Source organism: Physella acuta, unplaced genomic scaffold (genome assembly GCF_028476545.2).
Source record: "Physella acuta isolate Inbredline_101_S28 unplaced genomic scaffold, ASM2847654v3 ptg000418l, whole genome shotgun sequence".
Taxonomy (NCBI): domain Eukaryota; kingdom Metazoa; phylum Mollusca; class Gastropoda; family Physidae; genus Physella; species Physella acuta.
In genome coordinates this window covers 240,875-267,774 of record NW_026731937.1, presented here as the reverse complement: position 1 = coordinate 267,774, position 26,900 = coordinate 240,875, and the positions used below count along the sequence as shown (strand labels likewise).

General features: G+C 36.5%; 1 protein-coding gene across 4 annotated transcripts; it reads left to right on the top strand.

Moving 5' to 3' along the window:
* The first annotated feature begins 168 nt into the window (after positions 1-168).
* Positions 169-23,012, top strand: LOC131942670 (uncharacterized). 4 transcript variants are annotated; one of them, XM_059302571.1, is made up of 7 exons: positions 169-319; positions 890-965; positions 13,877-13,991; positions 16,375-16,568; positions 17,933-18,062; positions 20,060-20,207; positions 22,271-23,012. In XM_059302571.1, the coding sequence occupies exons 3-7, from the start codon at positions 13,905-13,907 to the stop codon at positions 22,294-22,296; spliced, it is 585 nt and encodes a 194-aa protein (XP_059158554.1). In that variant the 5' UTR covers positions 169-319; positions 890-965; positions 13,877-13,904; the 3' UTR covers positions 22,297-23,012. The 4 variants fall into 4 exon arrangements, with proteins under 4 accessions (XP_059158554.1, XP_059158555.1, XP_059158556.1 ...); XM_059302572.1 differs by lacking the exons at positions 169-319; positions 890-965; positions 13,877-13,991 and adding an exon at positions 14,045-14,066; XM_059302573.1 differs by lacking the exons at positions 169-319; positions 890-965; positions 13,877-13,991 and adding an exon at positions 14,232-14,241.
* Positions 23,013-26,900: the final 3,888 nt, after the last annotated feature.

Here is a 26,900-nt window from a genome sequence, read left to right as displayed (position 1 = left end):
ATTAGTTCCATCCAAACATCTGTAATTACATTCAGATAATTATGAGGTTAATGCGTGGAGAAGGGACGGGGTGGTCCACTGTCTCACGTGCAGGCCGCGTCAAGTTCCCCGAGCCAATCACGTGGCTCAAACCCCTCCCCCTGCTCGTGTTAAAAGCCCGAGCGGATCTAATTTTAACTCAGTGAAGCTTCCTCCACCGTGCTTGCTCCGTGTTTTTCTATCGCATTCAAAGAACATCTCGGTTACCTACACAACTTTTTGGAATTAAGTGCTTCGATAACACCCAGCCAGAACTTTGAAGAGTTATCATTTCAAAATTGTAAATATTTTCTAGAAAATCAGTTTTAATATGAGTTGAAATGAGTTAAAATTTATTTTAATTTAAAGCAGAAAATAGACATGCCTATCCTAACAGTTTATGTATTTTGTGATATATTAAATTATACATTATATATATATATATATATATATATATATATATATATATATATATATATATATATATATAAATCTATATATATACATACATACTTATATACACATATACATATATATACAGCTCCTGTAAATAACTATATATATATATATATATATATATATATATATATATATATATATATATATATATATATATATATATATATATATATATATATATATATATATATATATATATATATATATATATATATATATATATATAGGCCTATATATATATATAGGCCTATATATATATAAATATATATATATATATATATATATATTTATTTATTTATTTATTTATATGTGTGTGTGTGTATTCTTTATGCTTACAGTGTTAAAATGATTTTGGAAAATTGTATAACAAAAACCACATAACTTAATCATTTAATTTATTCTAAATCTACAGTTACTTGATCGTTTACTTGAATCAGTTCCTAAGGAGTAACGTGTGCACAGCTTTTCCAGTAATATTTCACAAGAAGGTAAGAGGCCCACTTGACTCTCTTTTCACTGAAGTACTTCACCCCCCCCCCCCCCCCCAGTTGGTGCCATCCTATGTCATCTTGCGACCAGTGGCGTAGCTAGGGGAGGGCGGGTGGGGCGGCCGTCCTGGGCGCCGACCCTAAGGGAGCGCAAAAAAGGGTATAAAAATAATTAGAAAGCTCATTTTAAGCCGGGGTATTGAATTATATACAAAGTTACGAACGCAAACAGCTACATGGCTCTACACATTAATTTCTACATCAATTGTCTGGCACCTCAACAGAAACCTTTACGGAAAGTGACCGGTTAAAAGTGCCACCAATCTTACCACCCGGGGGCAGGGGCGGTTTCACCAACTTGAATAATATATGTTAATGAGCTGGAGGGGGGATGGGCGCAAAATGGATAGTTCGCCCTGGCCGCCGGAAGGGGTCACTACGCCTCTGCTTGCGACCCTCTTTTTAATTAATTATTCGTTTGAAAACATGCCAACGACATTATTTAAATTTAAGGTGTATGAACTCTAAGTTTTTTATACAGTTAAAAAAAATTGCACTGGGAGAAGGGTGACACCCAACGGTAAAAGAAAAATTGTACGTGGGGGAGGGGAGGGGATGACACCTTCGGTTAACCCACAGGGTTACGCCCGACCTATTAATCCTCCTGCTATATAGGAAGCTACGTATATGCGTGCGGAGTCAAAACGGCACCGTTAAAAGAGCCCTCTCCAAAGAATCCATTGACAAATGGACCCCGTCATAAAGGCTCCCGACAAATATGCAACCGTCATTTAAGCTCCCGACACTATGGCTGCTGTTAATACGGTTCCTGTATAGATTATGTATCTCGGCGAAACGTCCTCATTCAATACGACCCCTTCCAGTAAACCCCTTCAATTAATACTCTCAGAGTTAACTTAGCCAACATGCTTAGATAATACAACGTTAAGTTCCTCTTTTTCTACAGGCCATATTTTTATATTATTTTATCTAGATCTAGTATAAGAAATAGTATGTTATAAATTTAAGGGTCATCTAGCTACCTTCTATAAATGAGTCGCTTATAGGCCGTTCCAACTCAGTGTGTGGGGAGAGAGAGCCACGCTATACATTTATTTAACCCTTTATCTACTGACGGTACTTATAAGTACCACTTTAATTAAGTGCCTGTATTATATTAAATTACATACGAATTTTAAAAATTATTGATGTATTTTATAGTATTATCTCCCCCGAGTCGCCGGTAGTCGGAGGTATCAATGTTTTTAAAAAAATTAATGGTGTGGCGCTTTTTCAATGTCTTGCTATATTGGTAGTTCACAATTTTTCTGTACATTTCTCACACCCGTTCCTGATTTCCTTTTGTTTTACCTTATTTTTCAAGTTTTCAACCCCAAATATTTTTTATTGGCACCTTCAATAGTCAGGCAAATGCGTTTAACTTCTAGTTATACAATTTTAATCAAATTGTCTTTATATTAGATCGATGTTTACAAGTGGACTTATAAGTACCGTCAGGGCACACGGTCATTTTTTTAAGGATTTTTAGAAAATTGCAGATTTGTTAGGTGGAGTTACATAAATATTGTCTTGATAATTACTTATCGAAATGTACTCAAAAAATGATATTTACACATTTATAAGAAGGTTTGCATATGGTTTACCTAAGAAATATTGTAATTACATGTTCATTTCTAGTAGTAAAAAAATAACAAGAATAAAGGTATCAGTTGCAGGCTCGTTTATAAGGTTTAGTATACTTCATTTGTATCCAAAGCCTAGTTCAGGTTGTAAGATTTAATTTGTTTGTTATATTTACTGCAATGAACTGTCTTGCCTACAACAACTAGCATTTACATAATGTATACCTGTAGACTAGTAATAGTCCATACTTCTGCATATAGTATAGATCTATAAGGTAAATTTAAATCAGTAAGCAGAAAAGAGTAATCCACTACTTCTTCCAAAACACATTGAGCTCACTTCTATTTATGAACTTTGCACTGTAGTGTAGACTTGTCATAACATTATAGTAGGCTACAATTATATTAGTATTTCTAGTAGTTGTGTGCTGAATGACTAGGCTTTTGTTTGTTTATGCGGCTCATTGTACTAGTTATTGGAAGCTTCCAGCAAAAGCATATTCATTCCGGCAACCGTTGCAACACTAGAAAGACCACAGACAAGATTGAGGGAGCATGACATGTCGACTACTTTTGCTGTGTTTGAGGTCTAAGATGTGTTCCGATAGAAAATCCAGTAAAAATCGTACTCAAAATATACTTTTGTGCTGTATTTATGTGTGAAAATTACAAAAAAGTGATTGTTATAATGATTGCCATGTTATTAGTTAATAAATTGTATCGTTTGTTCCTGATTTGTAAAAAAAAATTTTTTGAAAAAAAATGTCCTAGTTTACTGACGGTACTTATAAGTACCAATATCTGTTTGGGCCATTAAAAATTTATGAAACGAAATTTCCTTCGATATATGCTTTGAATGTGCCAAAAGCAATATAGTAACACATTGTTTAAGTAAAAATCTCATTCAGAACATAATTCCGTAAATAAAGGGTTAAAACATTTTATTAAAACAAAACGTCTTTTTATCCAGTAAAAATCATAGATATCTATGTTCGCTTTTAAGCAAGAGATCTTCAGGGGTTTTATAAAATATTAAAATTTTAAAATTCGCGGCACTTTGCTGTTAAGAGCTTGATTTTTTTTTTGTTATTGGTTTATTAAAAAAAAATTCTTTAAGATAGTAGAGGAAGGAACTGTGTGTGGTTGGCGGATTGAACACAATGGTTACATCTGTGCTGAAAATGGTGGTCATACGATTTATTTGTCTGGAGCCAATATGTCGGGAGCCCATTTTTCGGTAGCCTAAATGTCGGGAGTCCACTTGTCGGGAGCCAATATGTCGGGCCTTTTTGTCGGGACTATTTCGACTGGGTCTTTTTGTGTGGGGCCGATTTGTCACCGGCCGTTTTAACAGAGGCGTAGCGACCCTTCCCGGCGCCCGGGGACAAACTTTTCGATTTGCACCCCCCCCCCCCCCTCAAACTTTCGATTTGCACCCCCCTCAACCTTTCAATCTATTTTTCCAACCCATTTTGGCGCCCCCTAAGCTCGGCGCCCGGGGACATATGCCCCCCCCGCCCCCCCCCCCTCGCTACGCTACTGCGTTTTAAAGGTGCACCATGTATATGTTATTTGTTTATCCTGTTCATTCGTTTTGTAAGAGCCTAACTGTTGTTTAATGGAGCTGTGTGGCAGAGAGGTGGAGCGCACCTTGGATGACCAGAAAGTCTCGAGTTTCGTTCTCATATGGCTTAATGCTGACCGCGTAATCTATTCGTATGCCGAGAAAATAGCAGCGGATTGAAATTATTATTTATTTATCGTCAACTCAAAAAATATATTCTACTACGAGGTCGTCAATTGTTGCTGTTTAGGGTTCTTAGTTCATTTCATATCAGACTGTATTTTTAAGGAGTTTTTTGTTGGATTACATACGTTTTGTTTTATTGTGCTTCTTTTTCCATTTTTATTGCAGGTATGTCCCACTTCAGCCTACCTTATCCCCATTTTGCAATTTTTTTTTCTGCAAACGATACGGCGATTTCATTTTGTTTTCGTAAAATATAAAATGACGAGTCAATATTAGTAACCTACCTATTGAATGTGTTCAACAACTTCCAAATATATGTTAAAAATTTACTCCGATATAATTTCTTTTTTAAATTCAAAAGTGTGACGTTACACTTTCTGATGTCGTCACGAATCTAAGGGTGAATTGGACCCCCGGGACATATAGAAAATTCCCGGTGGGGTACCAGGATCCATGTTGTCATGGGCCCATTTAAGTAAAAAAAGTAGTTCCCTTTTCTAACCTGACAGAGTTCACCTGTTTCTGTGACTTAGCCATATGAAGGGATAGTGTGGTCAGAACTATGCCCAGCCGCCTTTAGTTTTTCCGAACGTGAGTTAACTTAGCTATCAGAGCAGGGTGGACTCAGTGACGTTCTATTGACTTGAAACTGGATTCGATAATTTCGGGTTAGCAGGCAAGCGCTCTACCTCTAGGCCACGCGTCCCAAATCGGACCCATTACTGTTTTGATTTTTTTTAAAAATGTCCTTATTAAACTAAACTTTTTGACTTATCGTTTTGTTATGAATGTAAACTTACCCCCGACTTTGTAGCCATCGGTCCTAGGGTTTGGTTGGAAATTAATGGACCATGACAGTTGAAATAGGTGATTGGCCGCTTGTACGCAGCCGATCCATGCTTGCACCAGTCCTACCTTAAGTGTGGCAAACTCCATAGTGTATGGATTTAGTTTTGTCCTAGGGGTTGTCCATAAATGACGTCACACTAGTAGGGGGGAGGGGATGATTCCGTATTTTAGTGACGGTGTGTGATGAGGGGGACGGGGGGGGGGGTGTTCAGATGGTGCGACGTCACACTTTTGCATTATAAAAAATCAATAAAGGCAATGTTAGAAAACGAGTTTTAGAATTTATTTCGCGTATTAGAAAACTGTTTGAATAAATTGTAATCGGAATTGTTTAAAATACTCTATGTTCATAGAGTTCAGACAAGATTTTGGAAAAAAATATCGATGTTTTAAGAAATATTCAACTGAAATTTTGAGGGGGGGGGGGGGGGGGGGCGGGGGTGTAGGCTGAGGTATGATGTTATTTAAGGGAGGGGGGTGTCTGGCTTTTTATGACGATGTGTGACTGAGAGGAGGGGGAAGGTAAAAATCGTCCAAAAAAGCGTGACTTCACTTATGGATGACCCCCCCCCCCTCCCCCCCACTTTAAGTATTTTAAATAACTTGTTAATTAATTCATATATAAATTAAATATCTATAATATGACTTAACTTTCTAAATTTAATGAATCTAATAAAAGACATAACGGAATTTTCAAAATCAAGTCTCAAAATTTCATTTTTTTCTATAATAATTATATATTCATTAAAATTTGTTTCACTATATAAATCAAAGGAAATGTTTTTGGTTTGTAATTTTCCTCTACACCCCACATTTTTCTTTCTCGTATACGAAGTAAAGAGAAAGTATTGTAAATAGCACAATGCCAATATTCAAAAGACTTAGCTTACAAGCAAAACTTTGGCAACCCTAACTCAACAAATTATAAATCAGCTTCTGACGTCATTGCGCAACATACGCTGGTACAAGATTTATCCTCACGGCATAAGAGCGGCTGGTGGGGAATATAAATAATGGCTGCATTTACTTTTAGAGGTCAAGGACTGCTCGAGAAACGCCTCACTGTGTGCGCATGCTATCTAATCCAGTTTATAAATAAACCGTTGTTTATGTTGCGTGTCCGAGTTTTTAAGTTTGTGTATTTTGTATCGTAGTGGAGTTCATCCACTGTCTGCTATGGCGAGCATTTTCATCAGCTTCGTGAATGCAGTTTCTTTCATACAATGTGTGGGTACTTGAAACGTTTGGTGGGGGGAGGGGGTGGAGCATTTGAAGTGCTTTGGAGGGGGGGGGGGCACTTGAAACGTTCGGGGGTACTTTAAACGAAACAATGCCCGAAAGAAACTCTGCCTGGATGATATGTGTCCTTAGTGTGGTGTGTCCATTGTCTCCCCTGTATAAATGTCACAAAAGGACCTGCCGTTATATAGATAGATTGAGCGACAGAAAGACAGACATCCAGAAATTTTGTGATCTAAGAAAAAACATTGCCTCATATATATATATATATATATATATATATATATATATATATATATATATATATATATATATATATATATATATATATATATAATATATATATATATATATATATATATAATATATACTATATATAATATATATATATATATATATATATATATATATATAGTATATATATATACTAAATAAAGTTAAGAAAACATTTTTGAGAAAAAACTGACGATCCCAACAAGTGGGGGGGGGGGGGGGGGGTTGTTGAGTATTTTCAATAACTGATAGGTCAACCAACGGTCGGGGAGGGAGTGACACCAAATGTAAAAAATAAAAAATTACTATGAAACGATGCTTTTTTTCTAATAATGAATTAATAGGAGGGTTAATATAACGTATGCGCAAGTAAAAGCCATTGAAATGAAGGGGGGTGTGTGACACCAATTGCAGTTATTCATATCTTTAGGCCTACGTAGGACTACCTACATATACATATAGTGCGACTGCACTGAATATATGTATGTATGTGTATGTGTTTGTTTATCTGTAATCATTAAGTATATATTTTGGTTTACTCACGGCCGAAACGGTTTCAAATTACCTCACTCGTATAGGACATTAGAGCCGTAATTTATTTAACTCTGTTTTATTTTTATGTCCACAAACTCGATCTAAATGTCTCTTATTGTAACACCCCCCCCCCCCCCCCCCCCACAACCCGAGCCAGACTAGAAGATAACAATCCACTTTCCAAGTAGTCGTCGCTTGACCTTTCAACAATTACCGGAAGTGAAAGGTCGCGGTTCTTCTCTCACCGTACCACCTGACTGAAGAGCTCCAATTGTACACTCGCTTTTCTGTGGCCTGGCCGCCTTTCAGCCATTCTACACATGTTTTGATGACGTAAAAATGGAAATACGAGGCAGCCTCGTTGTAACGAGAGTGTTAACTATATATCATGTCTTCCAATTATTAGGGGATCCAATTCAGATTCAATATAACAACACACGTGTAGACGATACAGAGGAGTATATAATACCAGTGGCGTCGCTAGGTCGGGTGTCACCCGATGCGGCACCTCATAGTGTCACTCCCTTTTTTTCCTTTTAGTGTCACCCCCCCCCCACCTCCAAATTGGTAAAATCTTTAAAGTACTAATGATGTTTATCTATAGTCGGTTGATAAACAGCTGAATTTAGCATTGTTTTCTCTATTGTTTTCTATTGTTTGCGTGCTTTCGTCATAGTGTTTCTTACCCCCCCCCCCCCCACCCCACCCCCTCCTTGTCGAGATCGTTATTATGTACTTAAAATATTATTTTACTCTAATTAACCATTCATTGAACTGGCAAAAAAACATATTTATTGTATATATCGTGCATTTTTTTCTTGGTGTCACCCCCCCCCCCCCCCTAATTGTGAATATTGAAATAACTTATCCCTCATGAAACAACTACTGCCCTGTAATTTGTTCTTGGTTGGAAAAAGGCTGTGGAAGCAAATAAAAAATAAACCGGGAGTGATCTCCCCTAAACGTTCATTAATATTCTTATATGAAACAACAGGGGATGGCAACTCGGGATATAGACATGATTTTTAATCCATTTTAAATACTTAAACTTTTTAAAATAGAATAAAATCTCGTAGAAAAAAGAATTGCACACCAAATGAACGCCAAATAAAATGTGCATAATAGTGCGGAATATTATAAGTACTTTATAAAATCACATGCGTTTTTTTGAGAAATCGGAAATAGCGAAAATTACTAATTCCGCTCAACTGAAATTACTCAGAATTTAATAGAAGACAGAGAATTAGATCTTTTACCTGCATGTAAAATTTGATTTATCTATCTGAAATAGTATTCAAGTTATAGGCTTTTAAAAAATTCAAAAGTTCCACTTTCGGTTATCGGAAATCGCTCAAAAGTTGATACGGATCAACGATTTTGATTTAATAATTATATATGTAATTTCATCAACCTAACTGTAACGGTACTCAAGATGTCATGTTTACACACACACACACGTACACACACAGACATACGGACAAGATAGCAAAACTATGTTTTTCCTACTCATGGAGCTGTAAAACGTCGATATTTACAAAAATCTCGATTAAAATTTTTGTGCACGATTACAATACTTGCTCTATGCTTCGTATATACGAGAAACTAAAAAGAAAATCAGGCTGAAATCGGAGTCAGCGGCCTAACAATAAGCAACACTTGATTGAGTTGGAGGGTATCCTTTCCAACACTAAAATTAAGAACATAGAAGCACGTCGCTAAGTCCACCCAGCTCTGATGGGTATCTGACTCACGCAAGTAAATGTAAAGACAGCTGGGCATAATGCTGACCACACTATTTCTTCATATACCAGTCAAGAAACATATAAACTCTACTTCATCTGCCCCATGGATAGTTAGGTCTAGAATAACAATGTTTTAAAATTATTAGATTAAAAGTAATTAAACCAATTGTCGCCCTTTTGTCTTACCATAAAGTTAGTTAATTATCGGTCCAATCAGAATCGTCATTAACCTTTAACCTTTATACACGCTAAAATCTTCTAAACGTTGTCTCGCAAATCTCTACATAAAATATAACTCCGCAAAAATGGAAAAAAAATCTACTTTTAGAAACCAAATAATTTAATTTAATCTCTCGAGGTTGATGACAGTTATCGGATTGTAATTTTAACCAATTTTTGAAAATCGTTGGGAATTTTCCCTGCCTCGTCAGACTGGATTCGTTGATTGACGCGGCTTTCAGAGGCCTAATTTGGCGCTTACTCCAAGGGGGATAATTGGTGCAATCAGCATTTTTCCCACGCTCTGTATTGCGAAAATGCTGTTCTGAGTAAAACAAAAATGTATGGCGAATTAGATGCTTTTTAATCCAGTGTATAGTTTATCCATCTATCTATGTGTCCATCTATCTTTTGGTCCTTCTATCTGTAGGTCCATCTATCTTTAGGTCCATCTATATGTAGATCCATATATCTGTAGGTCCAAAAATATGTAGGTCCATCTATCTTTAGGTCCTTCTATCTGTAGGTCCATTCATCTTTAGGTCAATCTCTTTATAGGCCCATTTATTAGTAGATCAAACCATCCAACTTTTTATATCTCTGCCAGTCTATTTATGATCTGTTAATGTCTGTCATTCTGTTTGAACTCTCAATTGTCTGTCGATTCATCCATCTGTTCGCAAGTCCAGAGGCTTTGCGACCTATTCCCGCGCCCGGGGTGGACAATCCTCCCATTTTTTATGCATAGTTATTCCTGTCTATGAAAGCTCCTTCGAGTGTGTATAATTTGATACTACAGCTTAAGAGAGCTTTTAAATTAATTTTTCTACCCCTTTTGGTGCCCCCTTGGGGTCGGTGCCCGGGGCGGCCGCCCCACACCCCCCCCCCCCCCCTTAGCTACGCTACTGCGCAAGTCTGAACCTCCAAAGCTTCTCTACAACGCGTATTTGAATGCTTTGTTTTGCAGTCGTGCAAGGTAAATTAAAAGTCAGATTGTATGAATGGCAGAAACTTATACCCCCCCCCCCCCCCCCCCCCAGCATGTACAGCGTCGTGGATACATTAAAGGACAAGCTCAGGCTACAAACCGCTTGTGTTGCTCTGACACTGCTTTACACACACACACTCACACACACACTCGCACACGCACACACACAACACACAAACTCACATTCACACACACACACACTCGCACACACACACACACACACGCACACACACATATATATATATATATATATATATATATATATATATATATATATATATATATATATACATATATATATGTTACGGTCAAAGCCCGAAGTCGGCCAATGCGCGGATTGGCCGGCCAATCCGCGCATTGGCCAATATCGCCTCCCATAGGTCGGTCAAAGTCCGAAACTTTGCTTGATTTCGGCCTTTGGCCTGGCCATGGTGGACCGGCCAAAGTCTTAATTAGAAGATCATCTGGCTAGGGACGACCGGCCAAAGTCCGAATTAGAAAATCATGAGCAGATTTTGGGTTTTTTAATGCCGTAAGGATCATGAAATTAAGTTTTTATTGATTATTAATTAAAGTAAATGACAGAAAAATTCAATTTTTTTTATTGTACTATAGTCTCAATATATCAATATCATCATTTGTTACAACAAGTTGAACTTTTATGGCATTTAGAATTACATAGCAGCTTGTTATTTTTACACTTGCAGCGATTTGTTGTGCACTTGGTTGTGCAATTGCAGCGAGTGTAGCCTTGGCCTCCAGTCAATGATTGTGAAGATGCGATGGTTCGTAGTGATTTTTCCTCAGTGCCAACTGACGACAATAAGAGCAGTTTTTCATGAAGAATTGAAAACTCACTTCTAGCATACAGTTGTTTTAGAACACCATGTTCCGTTCCTAATTTGTAGCAACCACCCTCGACGCTCATGACAACTGCAATCACGCTTCGGGGATCACCGCGACCTCTTTCAACATCTGGAACACGGATGCGTATATTGTCACCCACTTCACCATCTTTAAATTTTGTATTTGATGTTTTAAGCATCTTAGCACCTTGATTTTGCAAGCCATTATGAGCTGCTGAACTGTGTTCCATGATGTCTTGTTTGTTGTGACACAATCTGCAGGTAATGTCCCCTCCGTACCCTTCGTCTGCTTCATTGGGTACTCCACAAATAGCATGGACATCTTTGCCACAGGATCCACAAAAATGAGCTGTACAAACAAGAGCTAAACAATACGTTACTCACAATGATACCGCACCCAGAATAATGAAAACGCGATCACAACTTAGACTAGATAGAACAATGGCCAGGACATCCCGGCCAATGCGCGCATTGGCCGGCCAATGTACAAAATACGCTGTCAAGTTTAAGCACTTCGGACTTTGGCCAGTTCGTCCCGGCCAGTGCGCGCATTGGCCGGCCAATGTACAAAATACGCTGTCAAGTTTAAGCACTTCGGACTTTGGCCAGTTCGTCCCGGCCAGTGCGCGCATTGGCCGGCCAATGTACGAAATACGATCTTAGTTCTAAGTTCTTCGGGCTTTGGCCAAGAGAGCCGGCCAATCCGCGCATTGGCCGGCCAATCCGGGGTTTGGCCGGCCAATCCGGGGTTTGGCCGCACTTCGGGCTTTGACCGTAACATATATATATATATATATATATATATATATATATATATATATATATATATATATATATATATATATATATATATATATATACATATATATATATATATATATATATATATATATATATATATATATATATATATATATATATATATATATATATATATATATATATATATATATATATATATACGGTTACATGGCAAAGGTCTTAGGACAAAAGATCTCATTTTTTAAAAAGCCAAAAAAAGCAACAAACTTTTATGCATTAATGCACTAAAAAGGAGAAAATAAATGATTTTCTTGTATATCACAATTACCTACTGATTAAATAATTAAAAGTTTAAAGCATGTGTAGCTACTTGGATTCTAGTAAAGGTATTCAATACTTAATATAGTGAGTACCGTTTTAGTTAGTTCAGATTTGCAGGTTCTTATTAACTATTAACTTTTGTACGATTTCCTTTAACCGGAAGTGGTACTTACTCCAGTTCCGATTTCTCAAAAATCTATAACTTTGGTACCCTTTTCTTTACGTTAGTAAAATTTCACTTAGGAGTTTAAGATTGTATGCGAAGGTTTCTGACAATTTTTAAATGATTCCCGGTTAAAGGACGTAGTACTAGTCTCTATTTCCGTGGAATCACAACACATTAAGTATTGTTCACGTTAGTTACACGTAATGTCTTATATAAGTATAAGATCTAATACTTGGATTACATTCAAATGTTGAGTGACTTAGCCGGAATTTGTAGTTCCACTATTTCCGTTTCCTAAAGTACTGTGTAGATAAATACCATTAGGAAGACGAAATGTTATACACAGGTATAAGATATTATTTTCTTGGCTCTATCAAATTTCAGTGACTACCGGGAAATAGGCTTTCGGGAAAAACAACATTCGGGCAAGTGTCTTTCGGGAATTTGTCGTAGACACCAATGTATGTATTTGTTTTTATTTTGGCATTTTAAACTCATAAATTGGCAACTATGCTTTTCGTGCCTTCACTGCTCAAGATGTTTACAAAGTACCACAGACGTTATTTAAACTAATGTAGTCACCGAAAAAGTAAACAGATCTCCTGGATGAACAAAAAAAAAAGGGATGGAACTCCACAATCGGACATTTCCATGCATCACGCTAACCCAGCCGAGCTAACCGCCAATTTAACCTCCCCAATACCGTGCCTACGATCCATGACGCATGCGCAGAGTGCGAGAAAATGCCCCAGCGCGCTGACGTCTAATGGTTATATATTGGGGATTCCCGGTTGCGCGTCTTGCAATCTAGTGCCTATTTGACGTGCAAAATTATAGTTCGTGCGTCCGTTCGACATTTCGGTGTGGCGGTGCTTGTCATTATCCCAGAGCCCATAGATCGCTTTCATTCTAGGACTTTTTTTTTTATTTCCGCGTTTATTTTGTCTTTATTCCGAGGTTGACTTGAAATCTGGCAGCGATATGTAGAGTTAAAATACGATAAACGTGGTTATGTTTGTTTTTAATACTCAACACGTGCAAAGCTGGAGTTAATAATAGGAGAGGTGTCCGTAAAATAGGAAGTAATAAGCTAGCAATTGTTGTATAGATTCAGTGGACCCATCGAATGAAACTGAGTGGAAAAGCATTGATTAAACCTTAATAAAAATGTTCCATCAGTCTGGTTTATAGGATAAGATTAAGTCTATGATTCTCTTATGAACAATTGTGTCTGGCCAATACACACGAAGGAAAAGCCATATATCATATATATATATATATATATATATATATATATATATATATATATATATATACTTTTTGTGTAGGACTACTAAATATATACTCTAAAACAATATTTTAAAACATTGTACATATAAAAATGAATAATGTTCCGATAAAAAAGAGACACTATGAAAATGTAATGTTAACATTACGAGTATCTTTAAGCCTTCTTTCTTCTCAGGTCACCAAACCATCATTATGTTAATTTTATAATACAGCACTTTTATCATTATAATGACTAATGCGATAATAATTTTCTCTTTAAACTTGCACAGGTGGTTTCTAGGTAAATCCCAGGTGACCATGAAGCTGGCAGTTCTGATACTGATAATGACATACCTGACACCTGGATGGAGCCAGACAGTCTGTGGGGTCATACCTACCTACTTTGTAAGAGATTTTATTACAATATACCGACCTACTTTGTTAGAGATTTTAGTATGTGGGGTCATACCGACCTACTTTGTAAGAGATTTTATTACAACATACCTACCTACTTTGTAAGAGGTTTTATTACAACATACCTACCTACTTTGTAAGAGGTTTTATTACAACATACCTACCTACTTTGTAAGAGGTTTTATTACAACATACCTACCTACTTTGTAAGAGATTTTATTACAACATACCTACCTACTTTGTAAGAGATTTTATTACAACGACCTACTTTGTAAGAGATTTTTATTACAACGAGCCTACCTACTTTGTAAGAGATTTTATTACAACAAGCCTACCTACTTTGTAAGAGATTTTATTACAACGAGCCTACCTACTTTGTAAGAGATTTTATTACAACAAGCCTACCTACTTTGTAAGAGATTTTGTTACGACCTACTTTGTAAGAGATTTTATTACAACGAGCCGACCTGCAGCGTAACATACGCCGCTATATAGTGACAGTTGAAGAATTCCTGAAAGACACAGTTGTCCAAATGGGGTGGGTGGGTACACACTGCTGCGTGCGTGGTGTTCCGCATGGTTGGGCGACAGAGAATTATATATATAGATGGTTTGGCTTTGATTTTTTTTTTTTTTTGCCATCGATGTTTTACAAGTAGGTTACTTTTCGACGGCAATGTTATAACATGTGATAGCGGTTTAAGGGTGTGTTTATAATGTAAAATTGTCAGTTGTAAAAGTGCATAAAGCTTACTTTGCGTTTACACTATACGTGTCAGGAACACAAAACCTACCAAAAGTTAATTTTTTTCTTAAATATATTCTCTACGGAACATGTAGGTATACTTTAGCTTTCACAATTACAGGACATGTTACACACTATTTTAGAAAACAAACATTGTCTTCGACTGGGAGCGATTCCTTTAATATGGACTTACTACGTTTTTAATTTAAAAAATCAAAGCAAAAATGTGGATAGTTCAGTTGGCGAGAAACTTCATTAATTTAAACGAAAATATCGCAGCCACGGTGCTTATAATTCAACAACAAGTAAAAGAAATTAAAGAACAAGCTAAATTTTTTAAAATAAATTTATTGGAGTGTCCGAAAATGAGCTTGAAATATGTTATGCATGTAGCACATATCTCTCTCTCTTACTCCCCGGCCCAGGCCGTCCCCTCCATGGGCACTACCCACAAGTGTATAATAAAAAGTTATCCAATTGTTGGGGTCGGCGTGGTCGAGTCGGTAAAGCTCAAGGTTGCTATACCGAAAAGTCTCGGGCAGATAAGGCTCGTCAGCTGGGGACAGCCACTTTTCTAGGAGAGACAACTCCAAAATCAAACATCTGCTGCCTTGTAGTTTGTTCTTGGTTGGACAAAGGCTATGGAGGCAAATCCAAAAAGGAAAGCAGGCTGAAATCGGAATGAATGGCCTCAATGGCGCATAACCAGTTGACACGTATATGGAAGGGGATCCCTGCTAACACTGAAATTAAGAATGAACATCGTTCATGATTAAAGATCGACATTGTTAATCACTACGTTCTAAATATGCTTATTTACTTTGTTCTTACTCCACTAACTACTCTTCTAAGTTTTTTAATGTTGTGAAGGATCTTTTAGCTGTAAGCCTTTAGAAAATAAATCAGTGAGACAAAAAAAAATTCTAGGCCAAATCATTAATAATATAAGGACTGGGTCGCATATTTCACAGACAACTCACGCTGACTGTTGCTGACGTCACATGTATCAGTAAACACATCACGTGCACTGGCGTCACGTGTATCAGTGTACACATCACGCGCGCTGACGTCACATGTAGGAATAGATACTGTGTTCACTGAAGTAGCAACGTTACCCTTTCAAACTAAGTTATCGATGAGGCAGTAGCGTTCTCCTGTTTCTGTGACCTCAGCCTTTAGATGATAGTGGGGTTAATACTATCAAGCAAATAATCCTCTTCAGACCTAGCTATCCATTGGGCAGGTGAAGTAGAGTTCATATGTTTATTGACTTCGGCATATGAAGGGAAGGTGTGGACAGCACATAGCCGAACCGCCTGTACTTTCCCTAACATGAGTTAGGCACCCATCAGAGCTAGGTTGACTCAGGGACGTGTAAATAACTTGGACCCGGATTCGAACTCGAGACTTTCGTGTTGGTAGCCTAGCGCGGGTTAATATAATGCCCAGCCTTTAAATTTCCTAACACGACCAAGCTACTTAACAGAACAGACTGGACTTAAAAACCTCTAAGAAATCGAACCCGGTATCGGAACTCGAGAATATAACAGTGTCTCCTCTACCAAATTACAACGCCGTCTCAAGCACTGGTGTAGGCTAAAGGTTATTTTTTCGCTTCTGCTTTTTCAGAAAAACAACAATACATGTCCCCCAAGAGCCGTCTGCAGTGACGTATTCGAAATGACCCGCGATTTCCAAAATGGAACCACCTGCACAGAAACTAGGACAACCAGCAACTGTCTGTGTTTGAACAGCGAGGGTAGGGGGGTCCATCTTTGTCCAATAGACGACGACCATCGCATCTATAATCTGGGGGGACACAGGTGAGTTTTAGATTCTGTGCGGCCAGTCGCGTAGCTGGGGAAGAGCGGGTGGGGCGACAGCCTCGGGCGCCGAACCCAAGGGGGCGCCAAAATATTAATTTAAAACCTCATTTTCAGCTGAAGTGTTGAATTATAGGGCTGGTAAGTAGGTCACCAACCAGTTCTACGGCTCAATAAAACATACATGAGCCATAGAACTGGTTGATGACCTACTTACCAGCCCTATACAAAGTTACGAAACTAAACGACTACAAGGCTTTACACACTGATTTAACTGTTAGAAATGTTATGGGATAGTAACTGGTAAGTAGCGCCACAAACTTTTCCAACTGGAGGCGTCGCTGTTTCACAGACAGGAACAACTATATATAGAAATGAGAGTTAGGGGGCACAAAATTGACAGCCCGCCCCGGGCGCAGGAAAGGGTCGCTAAGCCTCAGTGCGCGGCACATGTATTTTGAATAAAACTCAGGAGGAAATGTTGAAAGTCTCCACGGGAATGAAAGCTGATGATCATAAACGCCATATTATTTAATCTTTATAAGGAAAAATGTCAACGGCAGAACACCGTTAAACTATTGAGGTCGTAGACCGCAATCCCGCTAAAGCCTTTGAAGGCGGTTAAACATAGCAACATTTTGTAAAAAGTAAACGAAATAAATGCTTAGATTTTTAGGTCACCTCGCTATCACATTGTAGAATTTTTTAAATATGAAAATTTCGCTTTATTATCTGTGAATGTCAAAATAACGATGAAAAACAACGCGGGAGTGATCTCCCCTAAACGTTTTCGCTTATTCTGATATAGTTATAAGAGTTGAACTGGCAAAAATGAAACGGGACTTATTGGTACTTTAGAATCCGGAAATAAAGTACTACAGCCGGATCATGAATCACACAAAATTTGAGAGTAATCCAAATACAAGAACGTATATAATATAAGAAATTTCATCCACCTAACTCAAACAGTTCTTATGTTGTCTTGTTCACACGGAAATGAGAAAATAAAGCTTTCCGGTTACCGAAAATCCTTCAAAATTTTATAGAAAAGTGTCTGTGTATATATTCTATTTTAAATTGTGTGTGCATAACCTAACCCGAAGTTTTTTTGTTTTTTTCCGGTTACCTAAAATCGCTCAAAATTACAAAGAAAACTACAAATGGGATATATATATATATATATATATATATATATATATATATATATATATATATATATATATATATATATATATATATATATATATATATATATATAAACAAACATCATATTATGTAACACGTTTCAATTAATCTTTTCGACACCCTCTACCTTGAAACATAAATAGCAACAAATGCATCCACATTTTCTTTAACCTCTCCAGACAATACACTTGTGAACCAACATGCTCTTTTCCGTGGTGCGGAAACCGGACTCCTTCACCGAACGGACCTGTCATTGCCACAACATCAGAACAAAATTCGCATTCTTTCGGAGGCAAAACATTTACCAGAGTGAGTACTTAATGTATATGTTGCTACTGGGAGCCTAAAGCAGGTGAGGGGCGGATGCAGTGAAAGGTAAACGTTTTCATAGACTTGAAAAGCTGGTGCCGAATGGTTCCAAAATATTTGTTGCCAGAAAGCATATTTTTCAACCTAACTTGAATGTTTTTTAACATTTGTGTATTAGTACAAAATTACTTCCGGTTTCATTAAGTCTAGAAATAGTCAAAGAAATAATTACTAGTAGTATAATAGTAATTTATCAGACATTTTTATTTTTAATTGGATAAGTAGAGTCCTTGTGTTGTGTTGATTGGTGATATTATATTATTCAATATAAATACAATACTAAGCTATACTCCATACATCACTGTTGTGTATTTTTATCATAGAAAACAATTGTTCTGACTTTTATTGTTTTACTCTCTCTGGCCATTCCGGTAGACTTCAAGTAGAGGTTGAAGGCGATTTTTTTTAAAATATTTGAATTTATAAAATAATTGTAAATGTTTTTCTACGACTTAAATTCGATACAAAAACATTAAAAATTAGTGTAATCAATGGTTTATATTACGTCTTTAATTTTTACAATTGTAACTATAATTTTATCGCTTGACATTTTTAAAAATATTTTTTTTTTAAATTTAGTATCATTACATAGAACTATTTACTGAATGATTGTTTACGATTTTATATCTGTTTAGTGAATGCAATGCATAATTTTATTTTATTATAAAAATATACAAGCTATGAATTATTCTGGATAATAGTAAATAGGTCTAAAATTTATTAATTATGTAATGATTCTATCATCATCGGTATTATTCTTACCAAATATTTAGCCTGCTAAGTAGAAGAACACAAAGTGGAAGAACACAAAGGACAACAGACTGTTAACCTAAAATTAAACCTGAACTTAAACCTGAACCTAAACCCGAGCCTAAAGTACTTAGGCATTAAATCTATTAATTATGTAATGATTCTACATACATTGGTAAATCATATTCTCCCAAACTTAGAATTGTTTGAGAATTACATCATATCATACTGTTATATTGATCGGGTATGTATATAAGCCCAAATATTAATAAGATTCTTGACAATATTTTCTAATAATTAACGCACAAAAATAATTTGTATTCTGGCTTAAACTAGAAAAAATAACCCAGTCCATTAAATAGGTAATAACAATATATTTTCAACAAGCTATACTGTAACCCTATATTTAAGTTCTAATATGTCCAACACTTTTCAATCACAAATAACTTTACATTGTTTTTAGCGCAATTTCCATACGGACAATTGCGATTATTAACTCGTCATTTTTGCATGGATGTGTGTCCCCAGCTTTAAGTCGTATCTCCTCCTCAACGAAGCAATATCGAGGACTAGTTCCAAAAGCAAATATGTTATGCAAGTTCCAAGGATGATTGTTGGCCAAAAAAATTCCAGGAATTCCTTCTTGGATTTCCCGGAAAAGCCAAAAAAAAAAACCCTCGAACAAATGCAGTTTTTGGTCCATATATCGGCAACCAGACCACTTAGCGACTTGAAACATTTACCAATCAATTCCTGCCATAATTTAGACCAATATTGCCGAAGAAAGTTTTCAAAAATTTCCTTTCGTTCGGTCACAAAAAATTAATTAAGAACATTTAAACTGAGAATCGTGTAGGCCTAGGATGATATTTACTACTTTTTTAAACTGAGCATCTTGTAGGCCAACTCGTTAAAATAAAACTATTTCCGTTGATATAGGTTAATATAGTTGTCTTTTTTTCACTTATTAATTCAAACGTTATTTTTGTACCCTATTAATTTATTTATGATTTATATGAGAGTGATAAGGAGTTACAATTACAAGGTTTTGTTTCGCTAGGCCTAATCATTTTTTCACATTTAAAAAAAAATTAATTAAGGAAATTGCGCTTAAATTGTCACTAGACTTTTTATTAACTTGTTTTATAAATGTGTGTGTATTTTTTCCTCTCTCATCCTGAAACCAGATTGAATGCAGATGTCCAAGGCACCACCGCGTCAACCCACAAGCAAGCCACAACCAGCAACGGGCCACCCAGTACGCTGGCCATCGGTTTAACACGGCCACTCGCCACTACTCCACGCTTTACTCCTGCAACTTCCTGCCGCATGAAGGTCAGTACCTGGGTGGTGTTGGGGGACGGGGGTTGTCACATGTGCAGATACAAAGGGGCAGAGGCGCAGCGAGGGGCGGGGGGTGCGGACCGCACCGGGTGACACCATTTAGGGGGGTGACACCAAGGCAAGGCAAAAAATAGCAAAATATATATAGAAAAACTTGAGCGGGGGGGGGGGGGGGGTGCAAATCGAAAGTTTGAGAGGGGGGTGCAAATCGAAAATTTGAGGGGGGGAGGGGTGCAAATCGAAAATTTTAAAGTTTGTCCCCGGGAAGGGTCGCTCCGCCTCTGGGGGGGGGGGGTGACACCATTAAGTGCCGCACCGGGTAACACCCGACCTCGCTACGCCATTGCAAAGGGGTACGGTACTGGCCTGTCAAATGATTGGATGAAAGCGCGCTGGAAATCGGAGCGCAAGGCCAGGGCAGTTAGTTAGTCAGATGATAAACATGACACCACAATGGGACAAAGTGGCCAAGCTGTAAAGAGCTAGACTGCTAACCCGTAAGTCTCGAGTTCGAATCCGGGTTCAAATCAGTTGGCCGTGCCTGAGTCCACCCAGTTCTGATGGGTACCTAACTCACGTTAGGGAAAGTAAAGTCGCCTGGGCATAGTGCTGACCACACTATCCTTTCATATGCCGAGCTCACAGAAACAGGATAACTCTACTTCACTTGCCCCATAGACCGTCATGTTTAGACGGAGAACTGTACTTTATGACACCAAAAGCAGTTTATAAAATGTTTACAAGCAATATGATTGCTGGACTAAACGTAACGTCTGTCGTGACTTGATGGATCACAAAACGTCTGTCATGACTTGATGGATCACAAAACGTCTGTCATGAGTTTGATGGATCACAAATAAAACGTCTGTCATGACTTTGATGTGTCACTTCAGGTCACTCACTGTTTGCCTCAAGTATCACATGTCTAAATAACCGAGTCTATAATTTAGCAAAGTGATTTGAGAAAAAAAAAACATTTTTCCCACGTTTTCTTTAACTTGCTTTCTCTGTTTGTCTGTTTTTCCAATCCAATCTTGCGATGGAAATTTCTGGCACTTCCCAGTTAGCTAGCGCGCTGAAATTTTCAGGGAAGCTTTCTTTTGGATGACAATTGAATATTCAATTGTTATTATTACTAAATTGATCAATGGAAACATTTTATTGAGCATTTTAGACCGCTATATAATCTATATATATAATTCTCCTCTGCGAGCCATTAGAAAAAAAACGAGCGACGCGTACCTCGCGCGCAGTGAAGCGAACGATCCCACGTCGCCACAGGCTTAGGGGCAGATAATTTAGTTTGAACCGAGTTTAAACTTACAGGAGGTAGGCCAGTTTGGGGGAGACGATATGGTCGAGTGGTTGGGCACACGATTGCTATCCCACTCGACACGGGTTCAAATCTATGTGTTCTAGTCAGTAACGTATTCACACAACGTGTTTTTTACGAGTTGTCTTTTTACGAGTTGTCTTCGTTTACCCAAAAAAAGTGAAAAGATAAAATCGATAGCAAGATTTTAATGCAAACAAACAAAGACTAAAAAGTAGAAAATAATAATCATTAAAAAAGTTTTAAAAAACCCACGTTTTCTGATTGAACTAAAAAGTAGAAAATAAACGCTATACATCACAATAATGCAAGCGATCACTCTACTATAAGCGATCAAAAACGTGGGGCGCCGTGATTTTCTTACAGTTTCTAATACTGTTGACTCTCTACAAGCTCCCTAATAAAAGTCAATAGTAATATAACTTTTACTTCGGCGCCCCACGTTTTTCATCGCTTATAGTAGAGTGATCGCTTGCATTATTGTGATGTATAGCGTTTATTTTCTACTTTTTAGTTCAATCAGAAAACGTGGGTTTTTTTAAACTTTTTTAATGATTATTATTTGAAAAATTAGCTGAAATGTCTGCAAAAAAAAATAAATGTTAACTATCTTCGGAAATCGAATAGAAAATCTAGGAATTTTCAATTATATATTATTATGAAAGAGAAAAGTCGTGTCTATTCACATATGAACAAAAATGTATTATTTTAAAACTTTCAGATATTTCTGACCCTTGTGCTCAATGAAAGGTCACAGACACGAGATGGCAACAAACTGAAGGCAACAAAGAAACATCAAACATAAACAGAAATTATTTTAGCTAAACAAAAAATAAAATTTTGAACTGTTAACTTAACACTTAATCATAACCATCAGCTTTCTGATTAAACAATGGTGGCCTGGATATTTTTTTATTTATATAAAAATAAACACTGCTGCGTAGCGTTCCGCTTTTTGGTCAAAATGTATAACAAACTAATGAAATAATTTTATGGATAATTTAGTGATTAGATTGCATGATGAACCAAGTAATTTCTAAACGCATTTTAGTAAACAGCTTTGTTTTACATATCTGCATTAATAGTATAACAAGAATTAGAATTCAATATTTATTAAAATGACTTCTAAAATCAAGTGCTCTATATTAATACGAAAATGATAAATAACACACAAAAAATACACAATATTTATAGAAAAATGCCTTGACAGTTTCACAAATATGGATCTGGTAATATGTTAATTATTTACGTTTTTAGAAATAGTTTTGCTACTTAATTTTAACCATTATACGTTAAAAGGTCTAAAGAAATTGTTTTTACCATCATGTAGATTTTTACACCTGCTTTTACACTATTACTTTTTATTTTTTGCTGAAAATACGCGAAAAATTGAAAACAAACAGAACTGCTTGTATTGCTTACTTTGCTTTAGAGAGTAATAAAATTACGTTGGATAAAACGAATATTTGTTGTGTTTGTTATTGCATATTGTAAGTGGTTTTCCGGTAAAACAAGAGTCAGACAGGGCTGTGTCATATCACCTGTCATCTTTTTGGTGGTAATAGACAGGATTATGAGAATGGCCACTGAGGATAAGCCAAGAGGAATTTTTTGGAACTTACCAACCACCTGGATGACTGTGACTTTGCTGATGACTTGGCTTTACTTTCACATGCCCAAAAAGACATCCAAGCAAAAAACCACAATAATAGAGCAAATTGCTAAAAGCGTTGGGCTAAAGATAAACTCCAGGAAAACAGAGCAAGTGAAAATAAATGCCAAAAGTGCTCTCAAGACCTTTGCGAATGGAGCAGAGCTAGAAGAGGTCGAAGACTTTAAGTACCTCGGGCAGCTATATATCAGCAAATGGCAGCATGGAGAAAGAAATAGCCACCAGAATAGCAATGGCAGCACAAGCTTTCAACAGACTTGCTAAGATCTGTAAATCATCCTCACTGCAACAGATAACTAAAATAAGGATCTACTAGTCTAATGTAAGTTCTGTACTTCTCTATGCTGCAGAGTCATGGAAACTAAACAAGAAAGGAGAGAGCCGACTCAGAGGCTTTGAAAGAAGTTACCTCCAACGTATCCTCAGAATAAAGTGGGACGACAAAGTCCCGAACAAGGAAATACGGTGAAGGACAGGATTAAATGATATTGTTTCAGAAGTTCGAATGAGGAGATGGAGATGGCTGGGCCATGTCCTACGCATGAGCAAAAGAAGACTCCCCAACATGGCACTGAAGTGGACTCCGCCTGGAAAGCGAAAAAGGGGAAGACCACTGGGAACAAGGAGGAGAGAGATGGAAGAAGAAGTGCAGGCTACTGGCAAGACCTGGCATGAACTAAAGTGGCTCGCCCGAGACAGAGTGGAATGGCGGAGATTTGTTGCCGCCCTATACTCCACATGGAGTGATGAGGATTAAGAGTAGGAAGAAGTGGTTTTCCAGGAATTACTACCTTATTTACCAAAATCAAATTATTCACTTGTAGTAGAGGTGATATTTAGATGTAGATTGTCACCACAATTTGTTTTAAGCATTAGCTGGGTCTACACCCCCCATCCTCCCTAAACACACACCCCTCCCCATCCTAATCCCCACAGACAAGTATATAAAAAATATATATAATTTATTCTCCATGAAAGTTTTTAGTGCCCTTCAACCAATGCTGGAAAAAAAAACATGTCTGAAAGGAAAAGTATCTCCAGCGAGGGTGCCTACTTCATTTTGGACGAATTACTACAAATTAAATAAACCGGGAGTGATCTCCCCTAAACTTTCTCGAATATTCTAATATAACACTACGTGGGATGGCAACTCAGAATATAGATATGATTTTTGTTTACTTAAACTTTTAAAAATAGAATAAAATCTAGTAGAAAAAATAATTGCGCACCAAGAGAACGCCAAAACAAAATGTGCATAATAGTGCGCAATATTATTAGTAGTTTTCTAGACTACCCGTAATCCGTTGGATAACTGTGGGTTTCGGGGGTCATCCATAAAAAACATCACGTCTGTCACTTATCGTCACAAAAAACCAGACCCCACATTCAATAAGATGTTTTTATCTTTTAAAAACACCGAAAACACCGAGTTCGGACTATCCCTTCATATACTGACGTCACAGGTGACCTACTCAACTCTACTTCACCTGCCCAGTGTCCCGCCAAGTCCCAGACTACATGTTTTCATCGTTTAAAAAACGATTCCAGCCGAGCATGTCTCTGACCACACTATCCGTTCATATGCTTAGGACAAAGAAACAGATTAACTCTACTTCACCTGGCCTGTATCCCACCAAGTTCAGATAGGCAACTTTATCATTCACATCTAAAAAATAATTAAAAAATTGGAAAAAAAAATTATCATTGACTAGAAACTGTGCCATCCGCATGCAAGCCAATTACACTAACAACTTAGCTATTTAACTCGTGACATCACAGATGTATTTTTATACTATACTTTAATACTTTGAGTCTCCTTATGCAACTTGATTTGCGCGCATAAATCTAGATCTAAGTCTAGTAGTAGTAACTTTCAAATTAAATTTTATCTTAAATTAGCCAAACAAAGATTTATATAAAATAATGAAGGTCTGAAATTATCTAGATCTTGATAGAATTATCTAGATCTAGATTCTACGACTCGTTTGCTTAAGTCTTAAGTCTAGTATTTGCGTAACTCTTGCTAGATCTAGAAAGTCTAGATCTAGAAATTCTAGATCTAATCATTAGACCTATTCTAGCGAGATAGATCTAGATCTAGATAGATAAATCACAAAGATTTATATCAAGTATTTAAGGACTAAAAATGTATTATGATTATAAAATGGATTGTATATTTATCTAATTAATCTTTGGTATGTATCTAATTAATCTTTGGTTTAACCTAGGTTCTAGATCTAGATCTATAAATAACTTGCTTGGCCACATGATATTTTTAAATCTATAAATAACTTTCTTGGACAGATTGTAGAGCTAGAGAAATTTATTGTAAAACTAAATGAAAAGACAGTTGGAACGTAATAAAAACAGCAAACGGACGTATTGTTAAAGTTATGGCCAACAGAAAATTAGCTTGTTATTGTATTAAAAAGTAAACAAAAATTGTGACGTCACTATTCAGTCAAAGAAAGCCATTGTTCTAAAACTTTAAAATTAATGTGGTTAATATACCTATGAATAATTCAATAAATTAATTAACGTCTTTAAATAAATTTGTCATTAACAGACTGAAAACAAAAATTGTTCTCTACCTACATACTATTTTACAGTTCTGCATATAGCGTAGATCCATTTACAATAGTCAATCAGACAAACAAATAAATATTCAAACATGTAAACAAAGTTGAGTTTTAGTAGTATAGAGATAAATCTACATGCGTTTTTGAGAAATCGAAAATAGCGTAAATTAGTACTTCCGGTCAACATAAATTTCATAAATTTCATTTATCTATCTGAAATAGTACTCAAGTTATAGGCTTTTGAAAAATTCAAAGTAGAAAAAGTACCACTTCCGGTTATCGGAAATCGCTCAAAAGTTGAAACGGATCTACGATTTTGAAAAAATACTTATATATGAAATTTCATCAACCTAGCTGTAAGGGTACTCAAGTTATCGTGTTTACACACACACACACACACACACACACACACACACACACACACACACACACACAGACAGACACACAGACATACGGACAAGATTGCAAAATTATGTTTTTCCGTATCAGTGAGGTGTAAAACGTTGTTTTTTTTTGCACGATTACAAGACTTTCTCTATACTTCGTATATACGAGAAAGTAAAAAAATACAACAAATATACAAACCTTTCTAATAACAAGATTTAAAAAAAAGAAAATTTTTAAAAACTTACTATAAAGTAGTAGGCACCTAGATTTTATTTTCATTTTAGGCACGCTGTGTTAGCAATAAAAGGGAAGTTAAAAAATATATAATTTAAGTTGTTGTCAATCCACACAGTTAAGTACCCTTTTACAAGATTTTATTTAACTTTTACTTTCTCGTATAAGAAGTATAGAGGAAGTATTGTAATCGTGCGAAAATTCGAAACCCACAAATCTCGACGTTAAACACCTCCCGGGGTCCGAAAAACTTTGTTTTGTAATTTTGAACATGTCTGTGTGTATGCATATATATATATATATATATATATATATATATATATATATATATATATATATATATATATATCACATCATTTTCTTTTCCATGGACTTTACACTAGCACCTGCTTAGTGATGTTATTTACAGTGGAACACAAACAGAAGAAAAAAAAATTGTAAATCACAATCAAAGCAACGGTAAACGACAAAATAAAATT